Source organism: Phaeoacremonium minimum (genome assembly GCF_000392275.1).
Source record: "Phaeoacremonium minimum UCRPA7 unplaced genomic scaffold PA7_03_scaffold_222, whole genome shotgun sequence".
Taxonomy (NCBI): domain Eukaryota; kingdom Fungi; phylum Ascomycota; class Sordariomycetes; order Togniniales; family Togniniaceae; genus Phaeoacremonium; species Phaeoacremonium minimum.
This window is the reverse complement of record NW_006921127.1, coordinates 263,641-281,468: the sequence shown is the minus strand read 5'-3', so window position 1 is coordinate 281,468 and position 17,828 is coordinate 263,641. Positions and strand designations below refer to the sequence as shown.

The window sequence follows — 17,828 nt, the reverse complement described above, 5'->3', positions numbered from 1 at the left end:
CGTGGCTATATAGGAGAATTAATGGGCTAGTGCGAGAAGGAAGGAAGGGAGGATGAGCATAGATTCATTCATGGGACCGGCGTTTATATAAAAGCTCTATCTCGCATACTAATAATACCATTTAGCAAGGAAAGGGGCAAGACCCTAGGAGATCCAACAATGAGCATATAATAACACAATTCTTTCTTAAGCAGATGTTTTTCCTGTACCGTGATCGTAGTCCATTGCAAGTGATCAGTCATCAAATCATTTATACTCATTCATGCTATTGACAGATTTACTATGCTGTAAAGCATACCTATTGTCTAAATATGCGGGCCAAATGCCGCTCAGCCCACGGCGCCGGCCCAGACCTTTCCGTTTCACACCATGCGTCGACCCTTCATCACCAACTAGGATGAGCTCCCCGATTTGTACAATGGCATGGCAGTAGCCCGGCTCGATGCTCTGCGTTTCCTCCCCTTGCATCATTAGGCATCAAGCGCCGTTTGGCCTCTCTGCCGCTTTTAGTAACTCCCTGTTCTTTCTCCATGATAATATGATATAGTCAATCACTCCCGATGTCTACTAGGGCTCCTGTGATCTCTCCGTCCAGATCGCTCCCGGATTAAGCTTTTGCTTGTAGCCGCATCGTATCCAATGACGTGTGTTAGATAATAGAGTCTAGGTCGATTGTTAGCAGGCCTGTTTTCATACCCAATTTGGGGACTCTGGTTGCACCAAACATACTTCTCTGCAGTCGCGTCCCTAGCTTTGACATCCTCAAAGCGCTGCTGACACTCCATCCACGTAACGGCCCTCCTCTTTGGCGAGATCCTCTTCGTTGTCAATCGGAACTGCCCGGTCACGGGTCGATGGTCAGAAACCCGCACCTCGTGGCGCCGGTAATCGAGTTGCTGTATCCTGCCTCGGCCACGGTATAACAGGCGGTCGCACCAGGCAGGACTACGCTTCTTCTCGCTCGAGTCGTAGTTGTCCGTCCCAACATCATATTTGTATGTTGGGGCAAATGTGATTGGTAACTCCTCGAATGCTCGGAGCTTGAAGCCTGGGTTTCGACGACGAGCTACTAAAAGCTGATCGCGGTCTAGGAGTTTGTTTAGGTTGTTAGCCTTGACAGCTGCCACGACCGTGTCTCGTGACATGGTGTCGATACGATAGTTTAGATCACCGTTGACGATGCACAACTCGTGGTCGAGAATCAGCGTGCCATCGCCACCTCCAGTGTAACTGTCTACACGAATGTTTGGGTCGCGTTCAACTGGTAGGATGCTAGCTTCCAAGATGGCAGCAATGTCATTGTGTCGATGGGTTGCTTGAGACTGCCCTGCTGCAAGATGGCAGTTGACAAAGCAGAGTGAAGAGTCATCTATCATGAAACGGACGACAATAGCGCCCTTATTCCCGTGCAGACCACCCATACCTCGTTTGACCTCGGCGCTGCTCAGATTCCGAATCCGGTCCCTTAAGTCAGCCTTGACAAATATGCAAGTGAACAGTCCGACGAGATGGGCAGTCTGTAGAAGATGGTACAAATCTCCAGACATGTAGTCATCCAAACTCCTGACAAGAAAGTCTCTCCAGTCACGGTACTGGTGGCTCATCCGCTCTTGATCGGAGCCTTCTTTTTTCTTCGGTTTCAAGAATCGCTTGGCCGTAGCCGTCTTATCTTCGAGATCCACAAGTTCTTGGAACCCAAAAACAAGTATGTCTGGGGAACCGCTGTTTTGAAGCAAATTCTGGATGAAGCTCGCATCAGAATCCGAATACCTCAAGCTGTTCGGCGTAGACGCTCCAGCATTCCATGTCATGACCAGAGCCTTGATTTCTTCAAAATCACAATATTGAGAGTCCCGGGCTTTCATCTCTTCCTCTAGCCAGTCTTCTTGAAGCAGGCCGTCCCAGGCCTTCAGCATATTATCTGCGCCAAGTGAGACAACCTGAACCCGATCCAGTTTATACAGACTAGATCGATCAGCAATGAGCTTGACCACGGGATTTTCGTGAGCCTGCCAGTCCTTCTTGACCGTCCAAGGTGTTTGGCTCATGTCATATACGCAGACCTTGCCCGTATTATAGCCTGCCCACAAATTACTGCCAACTCCGGCGAGTGAATTGATCTTGTAAGTGCTTATATTCAGCAGTCCCAAGCAAGTGTAATCCTTCCTCGAGTATATACTGACTTTGCCGTCAATATGCCCAAAGAAGACCTTATTGGGGTCCGTAGAAAGTACAGTACCGGCGCTGACCTCGCCAGCACTCTCCTGAAGAAGGGGCCGTATGAGAACCTGGAACTGGCTGCGTCCGTCTGGAGTTGGCAAGAAGACTCGAATTTCCTTCCCAGTCGCATGCCACAGCTCGTCACCAACGACCATTGAAAAGGAATGATTTTTGGGCAGCCGGTATGATTGACTGGGGTTGCTGGCCATGTTCGGTACAGAATCCGCGTCTGGCGCCCAAATATGCATCGTCCCAGCATCGTCAAGCGTCCACATTTCGTTGAAATGCCTGTAGATCTTGATGATCTCGTTGCGGCCGTGAGCTCCGGGTTTCGTGCAGACAACGCTTTGTGTTGCAATATCCGCCTCCATCAACTCGCCCATGTTGTTTCCGATCCACAGTCTCTTGCCTTCCTCATCGACGTTCGCTCCCGGCTTGAAAGCGACTGCAGTAGCCTTCACGCCCTCACCATGCGCAAAGCTCATGAGTAGTTCACCATCCAGGAGACTCCATACTCTTGTGAGATGCCCACTCGTGCAGACTAGCTCCCCGCAAACATCGAATATCCGGCTGTCATACTTCGTCTGAATCTCGTGAACACCCTGTTTGATAAATGGAGGCCTCCGGTTGGTATTAGAAGCATCTGGATACGCCGTGGTCACATGTTCTGAGGCTTCCTGCTTCGAAGAAGGGACCAATGATGACTCTGCACCACGATGCTCCGGCGTGGTCGCAACTACCATGGACGGCTGTCGGACCTCATTCACTGCTCTAGTCATGCTCCTGTCGGACACAGTCAAGGACCTACCGACTGGTCGTTGTGGAGGTGGCGCGAATTGCGTGGTAGGTGTCGATACAACACGCTTCTGAGAAACTGGCCCACTGATGACTGACTGGGAGGTTGAAAGACCAGGCCGGGGCGGTCGTGGAGGCGGGAGCATAGAAGGCGTCTCTGATCGGGCGGGCGTCGGGTCAATGGCAGTTGTACGGGGCCGGGTAGGCAAAGCTGGCACCTGTTCGCTAGGAGATTGTACCGACGTCTGCCCCTTTATGCTACCGTTCATGTCATAGTCCTTTTCTCTCCTCTTACTAGCCACTGTATGATGTACTGGTGGAGGTTCGAAATCCACTTGTATTGTCTTTGATTTCTTGATCGGGGCGGGTTCTGCAGACACCTGTGGTCTTGGTCTCGTAGGGAGCGACGGGGGTATGTCTTCATCTACACTAGCAGAGCCGCTGCTAGGTGGACTATTGAAGGGCGACACCTTCGGAGATACCCTTTCTGTAGCATGGTTCCTCAAATCTAGAGCATGATTGGCGTCCCCCATCCACGAATTGCGAGAGAGCACTGCAGGTTTGTCTGACCGGTTCACAGGAGGTGGCGGCGGTTTCGAGTCGCGATCTCTTCGAAGTTCAGCTGATCTGCGGGGTGGAGGAGGAGATGGAGGCTGAGAAGCCGACAACCTTGGCGACCGTCGAGGCTCGAGCACAGGTGTATGGGGACGGCTAGGGATCTTGAACTGGCGCGATGCCGAAGCAGGTGAGCCAGCCTTCACTACCGCGTCGGGGTTCAAGAAGCTCGACTGTTCGCTCGTAGCGAGGTTCAAGGCTCTACCCTTGGGAGGGGATTGCGGCGGTTCGACGAGGAGCGAGGGCGGTTTTATAGGTCGGGGGCTTAGGGGAGCAGGATGGAAGCCTCTTGGGTTCGGGGAGCGGGCTTCGTTCTCGGTGGGCGGTGGGAGATGGAGGCTGGATAAGTTCAAAGAGTCTCTTAGTTTGTTTTTGGGCACTGAAGGCGGCTCCTTCGAATGTATGCTTGCATCGCGCAGCTTCTCTGGCTTTGGGGCTGGAGCAGGGGATACTGTTCGAAGGGGCGTATGAGATGGCTGCGACTGAGGCTGGTCGTTTCCCTTGTTCATGTTCTCGAAATGTGACAAGAGCGAAGACACTGGTTTCTGAGAGCATGTGAGCAGCCATACAGGGGGCACACAAGTCATTGCGACTCACAATGGAGGAGCCATCAGGCCCTCCTCCTCCTCCTTTGGCGGACTCGTCCATGCTGGCGGCGGCGGCGGCGGTGGTGGTGGTGGTGGTGGTGGTGGTGGTTGTCGATGTACAGCGGGGCTACTTGAGGTCCCCATAACAACCACCCCAGACTGTCGCTCTCATAAAATCATGAGTTGCCAGAGAGGAGAGGCGACCGAGGTGTCGTCTTTGATATTGCAAGGAGGTAGCACAGCTAATTACTCGAATGTTTTGGGTAAGGTAGAGGGCACCTGAGGGGATGTCGATCACTGCCCAGAGCCAGAGAAATGGAGACGAGTGGGATGCAGGTGGTACCAGAGTGCGTCAGAGGCAGCCCAGCGGTGCGGCATGTACCCTCTCTCTCTCTCTCTAGGAGATGTAGAGTCGATCAAGAATGGCTGTGAAGAAGACGGGTGCCCACTTGTTGGCTAATTGATTTGATATGCGATAGGTAGTAGGTTGACTGACTGTAAGCTGTGAGCATGTCAGAACTGAGGCGGCCAGCAGGATCCCAGAGTCAGAAAAATCAACAGTTTGTTCCAGCGTGGTCATCAACTCTAAACGAGCGATGAGGCGTACTGGTAGTGTGCATGTGTGTAAGATTCCCATCTCCATCTCAAGGTACTTACGTAGTGCATTTATTACCGCAGACAGCTGGGGGACCTGTCTTGGGTTTCCAGGTACCTCATGCGGCCATCCAGTGGCTATTCCCCTTGCTCTCCACACTGGAAAGCGCCGTCGTCTCTACCTACTAACCTACCAGGGTGACACACACACACTGACAGCCTTCTCGAACAGCCCAGCTTGTATCCCACCTAAAATTAGGACTGTTTTATGGAGATCTCAAGTGCCGCTAAATTCATGCCGTTGCGCGCTCTGACAATGGCCTAAGGGAAGGTGATAGATACCTAGGTGGTTACAGCAGTCTGCTCGCTCTGTTTGTATTTTTAGCCGAGGTCTCTGCATCTGCAGATGCATTGTGAAGCCTGGTCAGACCAAATTGCGATACATTCATACTGTAGAGCCTTGAGGGCGGGCTCGTAGTGACTATGGTGGGTGTACTATGCTCAGATTCATGGGAATTTGGGGGCCAGCCTGACAACGTCACCACCTCCGAAACTGGACTAAGGCATAATACGAGTAAGGGTGGAAGTTCCATAGCTGTAGAGTACGGGTACGTGTGCGCGCGAGATGAACGCAACGCGGCCTGCACTGCCCTTACTGCATAGTACATAGTACTGCTGCTCCACTGGCGCCGGTAGTTTCTCGGGCCCAAGGCACTGAGCTCCCGTTACACCACCGGATGACAGATAATCACAGATAAGTAACGATAACTCGAGACTTGCAATAATATGCATCTAGAGTTATACTTGTAGGAAACGCATACGAGGCTGGTCTCTAGCCCCACATGCCCCTGTAAATGCATTCGACCGGGACGGCAGCGAGGGCAGCTCCAACTTAGTTGAACTTACACCACTCAGACCCACCAGCTTGGCTGCCAAATGGATCACAAACACGCCACTTTGGAGTAGCTCGGGGACCCTTGGGAGAGCTAGACCCGTCCATCCAGTGATTTTCATCCCGTCTCATCCCGCAGTCAGTCTCAATCCATGGCAAGGTATTTCTGAAAACCAACTGGCCAAAAGATTTTGGAACCATACATACATCACCACACCTCAGACAATCAATCAATCAACCAGTCAACCAGTCATTGCACTGCAGCTGTCGTGCAACTCACGTCCTTATCATCACCTCATCCCGCTCTCTTGCAGTCTCCAACACACAAGACACTGCTTCTTCTGCTTCCCCATACTTTCTTCCCCAGCATCTGCAAGGTTGCACCACCCGCCGCCCATCCATCAGCTTCACGTCAAGCAAGAAAGGCATTCTCCCGACCCACCAACAAGATGAACACTGTGAGTAGCACACACTCCTCAGCTTGTCATTATACACCAGCTGTGGGCACTGACCCGTCTCTCTCTCTCTCCAGGTTAGATCTTTCTGGTGAGCACGAGATAAAGCCCTTTGTCGACTCATATTTCTGGTAGCTAACACCACCACCTTGCAGGCTAGGCTGGGGTTCCCTCTGTGTTGGTATGGTTGCGTCACCACCCCAATTGACATTGCTTCTACTGACTATCTTTCCTTGATGCAGCCGGTGGCGCCGCATACGTCTTCGCCAAGAGGAGCATCAACGCCGACCGTCAGTCCCGCCTTGAGCAGCAGCGCAAGAAGAAGGACATGATGGAGTCCATGGAATACGGCTCCAATGTCCCCTCCCGCCCCCTCTCTTCCTCTGCAATGGGCGGCTCTGCGATGACCGGCAACGGTAACAACGGAAGCCCGGCGCGAACCGACACAGCAGGATCGCCGAGTCAAGAGTCGAGCGCCGACCCCGCGCCAACGAGACATGCGCCGACTACGGAGGGACAACGAGTGTTTGAGAAGAGTAAATACGAGAGTACCGCGCCATTCAGAAGTCCCAAGGGCGATCGGTTCTCATAACGGCCGGCCATGTCGAGCGAGTAGGGCATTCATCCGGGGCAGCAGAAACCTGGCCATTCGATTTCTTGATGTACATGTGATTTTCCTATTAAATAGTTCGTCATTTGATATTGAAAGGACGACAACAAAAGGCTGCCGGATTATTCCCCTCTCCCCCATGTACTTCTGCGATTACTGCTCCTTGTGAGCACCGTTACTGGCGTTGGAATCTGGCATGGCTGGCTTATGATTAAGATGAGACCTCGAATATTGCAAAGCTGTCGGTTAAATAAACTTTATGCAATTGAAGCTGTTTTGTTCATGGCGAGGTTACTGCGGGGCAAGAAGCGCCAAGGTTTGATCACCTAGCGTAGACTGTCCTTTCCTCCCTTTAATGACATGCATCTAAGCAGGTCGAGTGGACCCGACCTTTCTCGTACCTGAAAGCTTTCATGGGTCTTTACGACTCGACACTATCCTCTATTGTAATCGCCGTCTGCCCTTCCTACATCCCTCCCACGAGTACAACGAGCCCGTCAATAGCTTCTGCCACAAGCATTAGACCGCCAGCCATGGCGCCGCCAGCGGCAGAGCTCGCCATAGCGAAGGCGTCACTGTCCGCAGTGCTCTTCCGACCCGACCCCAGCTCCTGCTCGCGCGACGAGATCGAGCAGTTCCATGGGCTGCTCGGCGAGACCATTTCCCGGTGCTCACCGACCAACGTTCAGGTTTGGCACACACAAGAATATCCGTTACAAGCCCCTTGAGCCTCGGCTAAACATCTGTTTTATATTTGTCTTCGTACAGAAATGCAAGCAATGGGCCTTGCAACACCTGGTCCGGTCGCCTACCCGCGCCGGCGCTCTGGGGAGATATCTGGTCGCCCTCGCCAACACTTACACTCCAGAAGCCTCTGCAAAGTCGCCTCGGCCCTCGGCGAAAAGGCGGCGGCTACATTTACTTTACATACTCAACGACATCTTCCACCATGTCAAGCTGAGGCTTGGCGACGACACATTCATCAAGGGTATCGAGACTCATCTAATTTCACTGGTGAAAAGTGCTGCGTCCTTCTCAAAATGTCCGAAACATATCCGCAAGATAGAAACCGTACTTGATATCTGGGACGACAAAGGCTATGTCTCGCCGCAACTCATTAAGGATCTTCGACGAGCCGTCGAAGAAGGCCCGGGACTTGCTGCAGGTGCTGATCAGAATGGCACAAAGTTGACCGAGGTATCAAACTCGAATAATAAAGCCAAAGAAGCTCCCTTCGTCATGCCATCTATGCACGGTGATGCGGCAACCCCCTGGTTCGACTTGCCTGCGGCTAACTGGCTCCCTGTCATTGAGCCCAACTCGACCAGACCGATGAATCCCGCAATGATCAGGCCGTTGCAACTTGCGTCGGGACCACCTGACAGGGTTCTGGTCGATGCCGTCAAGAAGTTGCTCGCTGATGTAGACAAGATCTACGCAAAAGACATTCGACTGGATGGAGACATGTCAGTCGACATAGGACAAACAGGAGAGCTTTTTGAACGGGACGAGATCAATGGAGACATAGTCTCTGGAGATACCTACTACGGCTGGTCCAGAGCCTTCTGCCAGAAAATGAAGGCTCGCCGGAGCAGGGGAGACAGCGATGAGCCTCGCGGTCAAGTATCTTCTCGAAGCCGCAGCCGAAGCCTTAGTCGAGATAGTAGCTCGAGTAGAGGCTCTCCTCATCCAGCCTTTAAGCGCCGTCGACTTTCCTCGACCTCCCGCAGTGGCAGCCGCGATGCTAGACGAGACAACTATCGAGATGTATCGGGGTCGAGGTCAAGATCAAGATCAAGAAGCCGTCAACGAAGCTACAGCCGACCAGGCTTTCAAGGGGCCTCTAGGAGCTACTCTCGCTCGCGCTCTCCGCCCTCACGCCGAAACGTTGGAAGAGAATTTGATGCCGGCCCTCCTTCCCGCTCACCTCACTACTCTCCGCCTCCATCTATGGCACCAGGTTATGGGAACAATGGGCAGTTCAATCAACCTCCACACCATCCCCCTCCTCCTAATATGCCGCCGATTCCTCCTCCTCAAGCAGGCTACGGCAGCTGGAACGCCCCGCCCCCGCCGCCTCCTCCACCACCCGGGGGCTATCAGGGCCAATGGCCGCCTCCGCCGCCGCCGGGTGGCCCGTCCCAGCAGAACTGGTTCCCTCCGAACCCGAACCAGTGGGCTGGAGCATGGCCTCCCCCTCCCCCTCCCCCTCCTCCGCCTCAAGCGCCCCAGCACCAGGGAGGATATCAATACGGGCGAGGAGGAGGAGGAGGCGGAGGCGGCTATCGTGGCGGCCGTGGAGGATATAATAATAGGGGACGAGGGTGGTAGCTGCCCAGCTTGGTGACTCAAGTGCGAAGGGGATGGGGATGATAACACTCGTGTCGGGTCGCGGGGTGTGTGGTCCTCTTTATGAAGCCAGTCCAGTGTAGACCAGTATACCCCAATAAAATGAACCCTTCACCGCATCTATAGGGACAGTTGAAGACAGTCATCATATAACTCCGTTTGATTTTTGTGATGTCATAACCGAGTGCCTTGAGAGGCCTCACATGTCTACGTAACTCAACACAGAAAAGAGAACTGCCTACTTGTGCAAGAAAGTGTACTTTCTCTCTCCCCTGCATCTCCATCTCCATTTCATCAGGGCAATCATCCGTCCCCCCTGTTCGTCCTGAGCTCCTTCGTCCGAGGGGACATCAAAAGGTCATTAGAGAAAATCCCCGCCCCGCCCCCTTTTCAACACTTACCCCATCCTCCTCGCCCTCTCCCCCGGCTGGTCGTGGTACTCTACAAAAGCCAAGAGTCCCTTTCCCTTTCGCCTGTCCACAGTCCAGAAAAAAAGAAAAAAAAGATTTCCATCATACGATCCACTGTCCCCGTTCCGTCGGCCGTCGCCGGCAGTTGCAACGAGGAGAAATTAAAGTCCGAGCATATTTCTGAACACCAACACCCGGTGGGCCTTTCCAGCTCGTCGTAGAAGTGAAGGAAGTAGTGGTAGTAGTAGTAGTCGTGTCAAAGAAGGTGGCTTTTGGGACGGGGTAGACGGCACGCTGGATGGGCGAAAAGACAAAGACCAGAGAAAGCAGCCGAGATGTATGTATAACCCGTGATCGTGGGACAGTGCGTTGTTGAGTAAAGGAGTCGCTGACCTTGAGAAATGAAGCTTCGTGCTGACTACGTAGACTGCTGGACTGCATCCGCTCAAAGTCAATATGCATGAGGGCTAGAATCCAAGCCCCATCGAGATGTTATCATTCATGTGGTTTCCGTGATCTCGTCGTCCTCAGCTGGTTGCTGGTCCGGTTCCGTATTCTCGTCCTGAAAGAAGAGCCACAGTGGTTAATGAGGGTGTACTCCGACAGTTTTGGTTTTCGAAAACAAAGGGTAGGGTGCAACGGGTCGCTAGAAAAGCCTCGGAAGCACTGAATATGACAGGGGTATACGAATTGTGGTGGCTGCATAGTCTACGCTTGACAGAGGGCGAATCTGAAGAGATCCCTCTGGGGCGGGCCAGAGTCTAACGAAGGGGAGTCGAAATGGCAAAACAAAAAAAGACAAAATCATCGCTGGCTTCTGGAAGAGCCTACCGAATTTTGTCTCTCATGGATGGTTGGCCGGCGCTCTCTGCGATCGCCATCCTGCAGCTTCAGGGAGTCCAGGCGCTTCTGATTGTCCTCGGTTGCATCGATTTCGTCGACCTTTGACAACGATCCAGAGTGAGACCTTAGCGGAGCTGAAGGAGCACCATTAATTTTCCTGCGGCCAGCCTGTTCTGTAATGGTTGCCCATTTCCTCTCACGCATGGCCTCCCGGGAAGCGGCGCTGTTTTGCTGTTCGGTGTACTCATGCGAGCAATCATCGAACAACTGCGGGTTAATCTCCATAAATAGCTTCATCGCATTGTACACCATCCCGTGAATCGTCCTGTTGATGGTTAGACGCCGTTAAAAGGCCCCAAATGTGCAAAGAGCACATACCTGTTCCAGTGTCCCTTAGAATTCTCGTACAATGGCGCGAACATAATGGGAAGAATTATCTCCACATTATCACTGACCAAGTTGCAAAAGTACTCGTTGTTCCAGAAGTACAAAGCACGTTCCGCAACTTGGAAATGAGGACTTGCAACCGATTTGGCAAGCTGATGGAAGAGAGGCTCCTGCACCTTTGCGAACTCAGCAGGATCCATGACCTCGAAGATGTCTTCAACTTCGTTGAGGAACATGACCTCTTTTGTGCTGTTCACCTTGGGCCAATACCGGAGGAGACCAAGCACCACCTACACAAATGTCAGTTAATGTCCAGCGGAAGTAGAATGGTCAGCGTACCTCTTCTGTAAGTGATGCATCTTTCTCCAAGAACTGCACGATACAATAGGCTAGCTGCGGGTGGTACATGCTCAGACTCTTCGCCTTGTGAAGAGGCAGCAGCACTCGGGTGAGGAATAACTTGTGTTCCTCCTTTAATGGAAGAGCGAAGCCGTTGATGATGGAGCCCAGAATCTCGAGAAGTTCCGCCACGCCATTGAATCGCTCTGTCTCATACACGAACTGGAAGAAAACGTTGTTGATCGACCGTCGGATGAAGCTTCGGAGGTTGAGGAACTTTCCGTAGATTCGGTGCAGAGTGGTCTTCAGGAAGTCACGCTCTCGAGGATCCTCTGAATCAAAAAGTTCGAGAAGGCGAAGTACAAAGCTGTGGTCGATATATGCCTTCGCAATATTGGTATTGAAGTCCTGGCTCTCGATGAATCGGAGGAAGAACTCATAAACAACCTGGATATGGGGCCAGGCTACTTCCAACACCGGCTCATCTTCCTCGGGGTCGAAGGCTTCGCCTTGGGGGTTCATTGGTGGAGGAATGGGACGGAATAGGTTCTTTGCAAACATCTCCACAACCCGTGGGTACATGGGCTCAGTGATGACTTGACGGTTATTAGCCACATAATCAAGCAACTCGTGAAGAGCCAGCCGCTTGATCTCCTTGGATTTCATATCTCCGCTGGCGTCATTGAAGTCGAATATGACATTGCACTGGTCAATCTTCTGCATGAAGAGCTCTTGCCGACGGTTAGGCGGCACCTCGTGAAAACCGGGGAGCTTCTCAAGTTCGCGATGGGCCGAGATGTCAAATCTCGAAGAGTGTTGCCTCTTTGGTGTGCGAATGCCCTCAGGCACATCCTTCGGGGTCTGATGAAGGCGATCGAACATGAGAGACTTCTGGCCGGCCTTCGGAGGAGCAAGATCATGAGGCATGGTCTCGGCGGCGCCAGGAGGGGGGACATGCTGCCAGAGCGGTTAGACGCTGAGACTGGAGCTTCAATCAGGTTGGGAAAACAACTCACCGGAGCGCTAGGGCTGATTATAACGGTTGGCGGGAGGGTACCGTGGCGGTTCGGCGTGCTTCCCCCGTTAGAAGACTGTGGTGATCCACCCAAACCTGTGTATCTATCTGGTACTCCCGGGTTCTGTCCTGCGCCCAGTTGTGCGTTTTGGCCTCCCAGCCCCGGATTGTCGAGACCTGCAGCATTATTCGGCGGAAGAGGTTTGTTTCGGATGTCGTTCAGATTCGAAGACGAGGAGGAGGGTGTGAGGACAGGAGACTGATTGGAGTCTCTTGACGAGCCGATGCTGTTAGGCGACGCGGTGCCATCTTTGGAATCCTTATTCTTCTTGGAGGATTTGCTAGGGTCCTTGCCCCGAGAGAGCTGATCATGGCTGTCAGGACTTCGGCCGTCAGGGAAGAATGACGGGCAGCTGCGGGGAGCGCCCTTGAGGAATCAAATGAGGGAGGGTACTCACAACTCTCTGGCTAAAGCGCTTCATCTTTGAAGACAACAGTTTCTCTGTGGTGGGCCGTTAGAGACGCCCGGCTCAGTAATTGCAGCGGGGTGCGCGTGTGGAACAGGAGAGGGCTATTGGGGGAAAATGGCGTGAAAGTGAAAACAAATGTGATGCAGAGGGCGGGTGATGTGTGGCAGAATGAAGAATGGACAAAGGCTGAGGAACGTATCTGCTCAACCTCGTGAAGCAACACACAACGACGACGACGATGGAGAATGACAGCGGGAAGGGATAACGAACAGGCACAGGCCCTTTGTGTTTTGGCGAGACGGGGGTGGCCGAGGAGAAGCTTGGGGCACGACGAGGAGCCAATTCGCCGGGTCTTTTGATGGAGCGATCGAGGGTATCAGGCCAGTGCGGTCGTCGAAGCAGAAACGGACGGACGGACGAGGATGGCAGCGGTGGTGGTCTCTTGGGACACGGACGATTGTGGCACACAGGGAGATCGGCAGGGGGCTCTCGCGGTGTGGGAGGAGGCGGAGGAGGAGGAGGAGGAGGACGGTGCGGGAAACGAGTTAGAAGCGTAATCAATCAATTACCATCTGAAGACGAGCTGGGACGAGGAGAAGAAGAGGCAACAGGGCTGCTCGAAGACATTCGGAAGATCAGCGGCGCAGCGATTCTTTCTTGTCGCTGCCCACACGGCCGGTAGTCTATGCAGCAGGATGGATGGGCGTAGGTAGGTTAAGGTAAGGTAAGGTATGTTGGAATTGAGACGGTGGACGGCGGGCGGATGGTTGGTGATGCTGCTGGGCTCCGTTCTTTGCGGGGCCAAACTGTGAGACGACGCGGGACGGGCCCAGCTAAAGCCCGCCAAACAGACCTAAGGCAGGCCTGCTAATGTGACCTGACCAGCCAGCCAATGCCAGCCAGCCAGCCATCCGCCAGCTGCCAGGTGCCCGCTGCCCGTTGCCCTGCCCTGCCCTGCTGATGCAGCCGAGCGTCAACGTGTGGCTTGTTATTTTCGGCCTCGGCCAACCAACCGCTTTATCGAATAAAGAGGCAGGACACCTCCTCTCTACGACGACGCATTTACTCCGAGGAGGTTATCCATGTAAGCGAAGTCCTACAAGGGAGCAAGGAGCACGACCCAAGAGACGACAAATATCAATTGTTTTGGCATGGAACTGGTCAAAATGCTTGGGATGAGAGTGTCTAGTCTAGGCGGACAGAATTGAAGCTGTACATGCCCTCAAGGATGACTTGAAGAAGTGCTGTTTCGGATATCGTGATGACGGAAGCCCCCCGAGACAGCCTGGAAACGGGACACTAGATTTAAAGTTACAGGGGGACGATGAAGACAGGCCCTCCTTGTCTGCTCTTGTCGATGCAATTCAATATCTGCCTAAGCAGAATCAAGCTCAGTCTCCTCGCAGATCTAAACAAAGCATGGCCTGTGCATAATGGCTGTCTTGAAATGTGCGATGGATTTTAGTGGACCTTCGAGTTTCTTTAACAAGGACTATTAGTACTGTACGCTAGGTACTTAGGCACCCTGCGGGCGTCAACCATCTATCCGTTTGCTTCACCCGCCTCACCCAAACTCTCTCTATCAACCTTTTAAAGACAGGGCGGGATATCACGTTGTTTTGGATCATTCCGTCGAGCTTTTGCGACGACATGACTGTAGGTTTGTTCTAGGGTCGCTCTTGACGCAGTTTCACAGCAAGAAAACCGTGTCTCCTTTACTTCCCATAGGTAGTCTACAACAACCATTCGATGTATCCCTTGGGTGAGTGGGTATGCATCTATCGGGGACCGAGATTTCTTTATCAACCTTCACTCTGACGGGAACAGCCTTTTCGCTTATGATCTATCGCGGCAAAGGAAATACGCCGCAGCCCCTGCCAGGCTGTTCACGCATGTTGCTTGTCAGCGAAGGAAAAGGTGTTGCATGCCGAGACCATGTCCCAAATCGCAGAGCCCGGCGGCAAGCTCCTCACCTCGCAGGACAACTCTGACGGAGCACAGCAAAGTCACAGGCCTCGAAGCCGTGCTCCTAAATATTCTGTTCCTTCCAGGACAATCGCGGCCCTTGAGCACCCTATGATCGTAAAGGATGTTGATAAGGCCATAAAAACGTTCGGGAATAATCCTGCCTTCTCTCATGTAAGTGCGTTATGAAGACCTAACTATAACAATTCCTAACATCTACCATAGCTTGTAGACCCGGATAAACCTCAAGTTGTCATACCTCTCTATCTCCGGTATGACAACCCTGCGTCCAGGCCTGTCGCATCTCACTATGCTGCTTCCCACAACATTCTCCTCAAGATCACCGTTCCCACGCGAACGGGTCGGAAACGCAAGCGAGGCAGCGATGAGCCTTTTCAGGGGGATACGGATATGCAGATCTCAACAACGCCGACTGATGGCTCGCCAAATATCTGCTCAAACTCTCAGCTTGATGACCCCAAGCTCTTAAGGCGGAAGCTTGAGGACAACGTGGGCCGATATCAAGTCGAACCGGTCGGTGTAATCAAACATACCCATCGATATCGAGGAATGGCAGATTTCTCGAACTCGATTCAAGAGTCTCCCTTCATGACCAAATTCATTGACAAAGCACTATCAGGAGAAGGTAACAAGGCTACCTACGATCTTATATGCACCCATGACTGACACTTTCAAACCTAGTCGCAAAACTCCGCGAGTTCACTCTCGATCCTGGGACGGCAAGACCCCCTAGAGTTGAAATCATCGCTCCACCCACTTTCACGCATATGACACTTCCCTTCTCATATAACTACACCCAGAACTCATTCACGCGTGTCGTTGATGGAGTCGATGGTACCCAAAAGGTTGTAAATGTAACAACGCGCGCGAAGAATGCAGGCTTCTTTATCCAGGCCACCGACCCCTCCCCTGGCGGACCTCGAACCCAACCCAACATGAAGCAAGGTGTCCTCGCTACCATTATAAGAGAGCTTGAAAAAGCCATGGAGGAGCGCCCTATCTGGACCCGCCGATCGATCATCAACCGACTCGCCAGTGTTCTGCAGGATCCGAGCAATGGCATATCATCCAGAAGCATTTCCTCCTCATCCATCAGGCATGGAATACAATATGTTGGCTACCAATTCAAAGGCGGCCCATGGCGGGATGCTGTTGTCAAATATGGTGTAGACCCGCGCAGCGATCCCAAATATCGCCAGTACCAGACACTAATCTTCCGACTTCGACGGGTGCCCCTTGGGGCTATGGGCACAACGTGGCAATCGATCCGCAAGAAGGATGTGGCCATGCTCTCCCGACCTATCATGGAGGCGGGGAACGAGTCGCACGTCTTCGACGGCGTGCACTTCAGTGATGATGGTAAAGTCTGGCAGGTATGCGATGTCACAGATCCCCTGCTTGCCAGATTACTCGCAGAGGCGCCCATGCGGCCTACATGTGACGAGGAGAACAGCGGGTGGTATCATCGGGGATCATGGGCAAAGATCAAGGCAATCATGAAGTGCAAGATGCGTGCGATCCAATTCAACAGAGATATTCCGGACAGCGATTTCGACCAAGCCGTCCGCATGCGGGATGAAACACCTGATATCGAGGCTGGCTCAAAGACTGTAGGTATACCAGTCCCAGACCTCAAGTTGAAGCCAGAGGAGCTGGAGCAAATCAGAGGCAAAAGGTACAAACCTGTAGGGAGGGACAGGTCCAACAAGAGGGCCACATTTCACCTCCCATACGGCCCAGGGAGCAAGCAACCCACAGCGAAACCGACGGGCGATGCAGAGGCCACTGAGACTCCCGATACGGGCATTTCTACACCAATCCCAGCAGAGGAGATCCCGGACGCCAGCACGACGGCCGAGCAAATTGCAGGTAATAGAACCGCAGCAGGCCCGTCGAAGCAGGAACAGGTAGATGAAGATGAGGGCGAAGACGATGATAGCGGTGACAGCTCCAGCTCTGAGTCCGATGAGACAGGGTCCGAGGACGAGGAAGATGAAGACGAAGACGAAGACGACGAGACTGGCTTTCCTGAGCGGTTTGGGCCAGAGGAGTACGACGAAGAGGAGCGAGGCTTCTCAAGCAACGAAGACGATCAGGATGTGTAGTAATATTCCGTCTAGCTTTCAAAACCCACTCTCAGAGCACTCATCATCTTCGGCCCGTAGCATAGAGAATACTATTTGTATCATTATCCGAATCCATGAGCACGGCGTGAAGGTGCTGCGTTAAGGCCGTGGGGCTAGTGGGATTTTGTTGCTGGACCCCCATTCTCCAGTGACCAAAAAGGTCTTCCTGCATCAGTTCCTTCCACAACACCTCATGTTGCTTTAAATAAGTGATTCTCGCAGATGCGAATAGCTTCACAGCCGTTACATGGCTGCTTGCCATTCCATCCGCTGTGATTCTCAATCTGGCAGCACGCTGCGACAGAACTACGAACCCAATGCCGCTCAACGTTCCTATACCTACCATCCAATACATACATCTCTTTCGCCTATCCGCTATCGGATGCCAGGCCAGCGCACGCAAGCGCTGGAAGGCCAAGCGTGCTTCCCCGGATTTTCCTGCATTCGCACAATGGATGGTAGGGCTCGCAGGATCTTCTGCCAACCATTTCCAACCCTAAATCATCCGAGCGGACATTTTGGGCAAATGTCCTCCTTCCTGTCCTATCATCGATTATGCGACGCGCTCGTCATGGCGCAAGATAAGGAAAGGTCCTCTCCTCTCCTCTCTCCAAGTTCAGGTAGGGCGAGCCCATCCCTTGAAAGAATAGGCTCGCGATCTCTTTTTCTCGTCCCTGTCTCCACAGGTCGGCCATTTGCCCGATGAGTTTTACTTGCTTTGTCCTACCGCATCGCTGGATACTCTTGAATAATTAGTTCCCGTCGCCTGTTCCACTTAACGGTAATGTTCGCTTTCTATGACTAAAGACACTACACCGACTCGGGTATTGTCGCCTCTTCAGTCTAAAAGGTTGCTGGGTGGGTACCTGAATGTGACCGAGTAAGGTTCATACATCCAAGGTTGCGCCTTCAACAAGGGACCGTATGATACAAAAAATAATTTCCTCATCAGAAAACGGAGATTCCCAACACTGAAGGGTATAATATCGCCTTTCTCGGCTTTGACGAGCACGAATTCCAGGGATAACTATCTGCTGTCCGCCCAGCTATAATCTGGACAGCATCACAGTTCAAACGAAACCTCCAGGAGAGATCCGAATTGGTCTTCTCCTCCGCTGCCAAGGTACTCAAGGTT

The 17,828-nt window shown here is 52.7% G+C and overlaps 4 protein-coding genes across 4 annotated transcripts; 2 read left to right on the top strand and 2 right to left on the bottom strand.

Moving 5' to 3' along the window:
- Positions 1 to 551: 551 nt before the first annotated feature.
- UCRPA7_3034 (putative skeletal muscle and kidney-enriched inositol phosphatase protein) lies at positions 552 to 2,705 on the bottom strand (the record flags this gene model as incomplete). The annotated part of the gene is made up of 2 exons (XM_007915602.1): positions 552 to 663; positions 730 to 2,705. The coding sequence occupies 2 exons, from the start codon at positions 2,703 to 2,705 to the stop codon at positions 552 to 554; spliced, it is 2,088 nt and encodes a 695-aa protein (XP_007913793.1).
- A 3,447-nt stretch (positions 2,706 to 6,152) lies between these two features.
- On the top strand, positions 6,153 to 6,750 carry UCRPA7_3033 (hypothetical protein; the record flags this gene model as incomplete). The annotated part of the gene is made up of 3 exons (XM_007915631.1): positions 6,153 to 6,161; positions 6,314 to 6,335; positions 6,401 to 6,750. The coding sequence occupies 3 exons, from the start codon at positions 6,153 to 6,155 to the stop codon at positions 6,748 to 6,750; spliced, it is 381 nt and encodes a 126-aa protein (XP_007913822.1).
- A 3,276-nt stretch (positions 6,751 to 10,026) lies between these two features.
- On the bottom strand, positions 10,027 to 12,593 carry UCRPA7_3032 (putative serine threonine protein phosphatase 2a protein; the record flags this gene model as incomplete). Its single annotated transcript, XM_007915648.1, has 6 exons — positions 10,027 to 10,089; positions 10,359 to 10,695; positions 10,749 to 11,047; positions 11,097 to 12,053; positions 12,113 to 12,475; positions 12,570 to 12,593. 6 exons carry the CDS (start codon positions 12,591 to 12,593, stop codon positions 10,027 to 10,029), a joined length of 2,043 nt encoding a protein of 680 aa, XP_007913839.1.
- A 2,064-nt stretch (positions 12,594 to 14,657) lies between these two features.
- On the top strand, positions 14,658 to 16,672 carry UCRPA7_3031 (putative transcription factor tau subunit sfc1 protein; the record flags this gene model as incomplete). The annotated part of the gene is made up of 3 exons (XM_007915606.1): positions 14,658 to 14,720; positions 14,772 to 15,192; positions 15,249 to 16,672. 3 exons carry the CDS (start codon positions 14,658 to 14,660, stop codon positions 16,670 to 16,672), a joined length of 1,908 nt encoding a protein of 635 aa, XP_007913797.1.
- Positions 16,673 to 17,828: the final 1,156 nt, after the last annotated feature.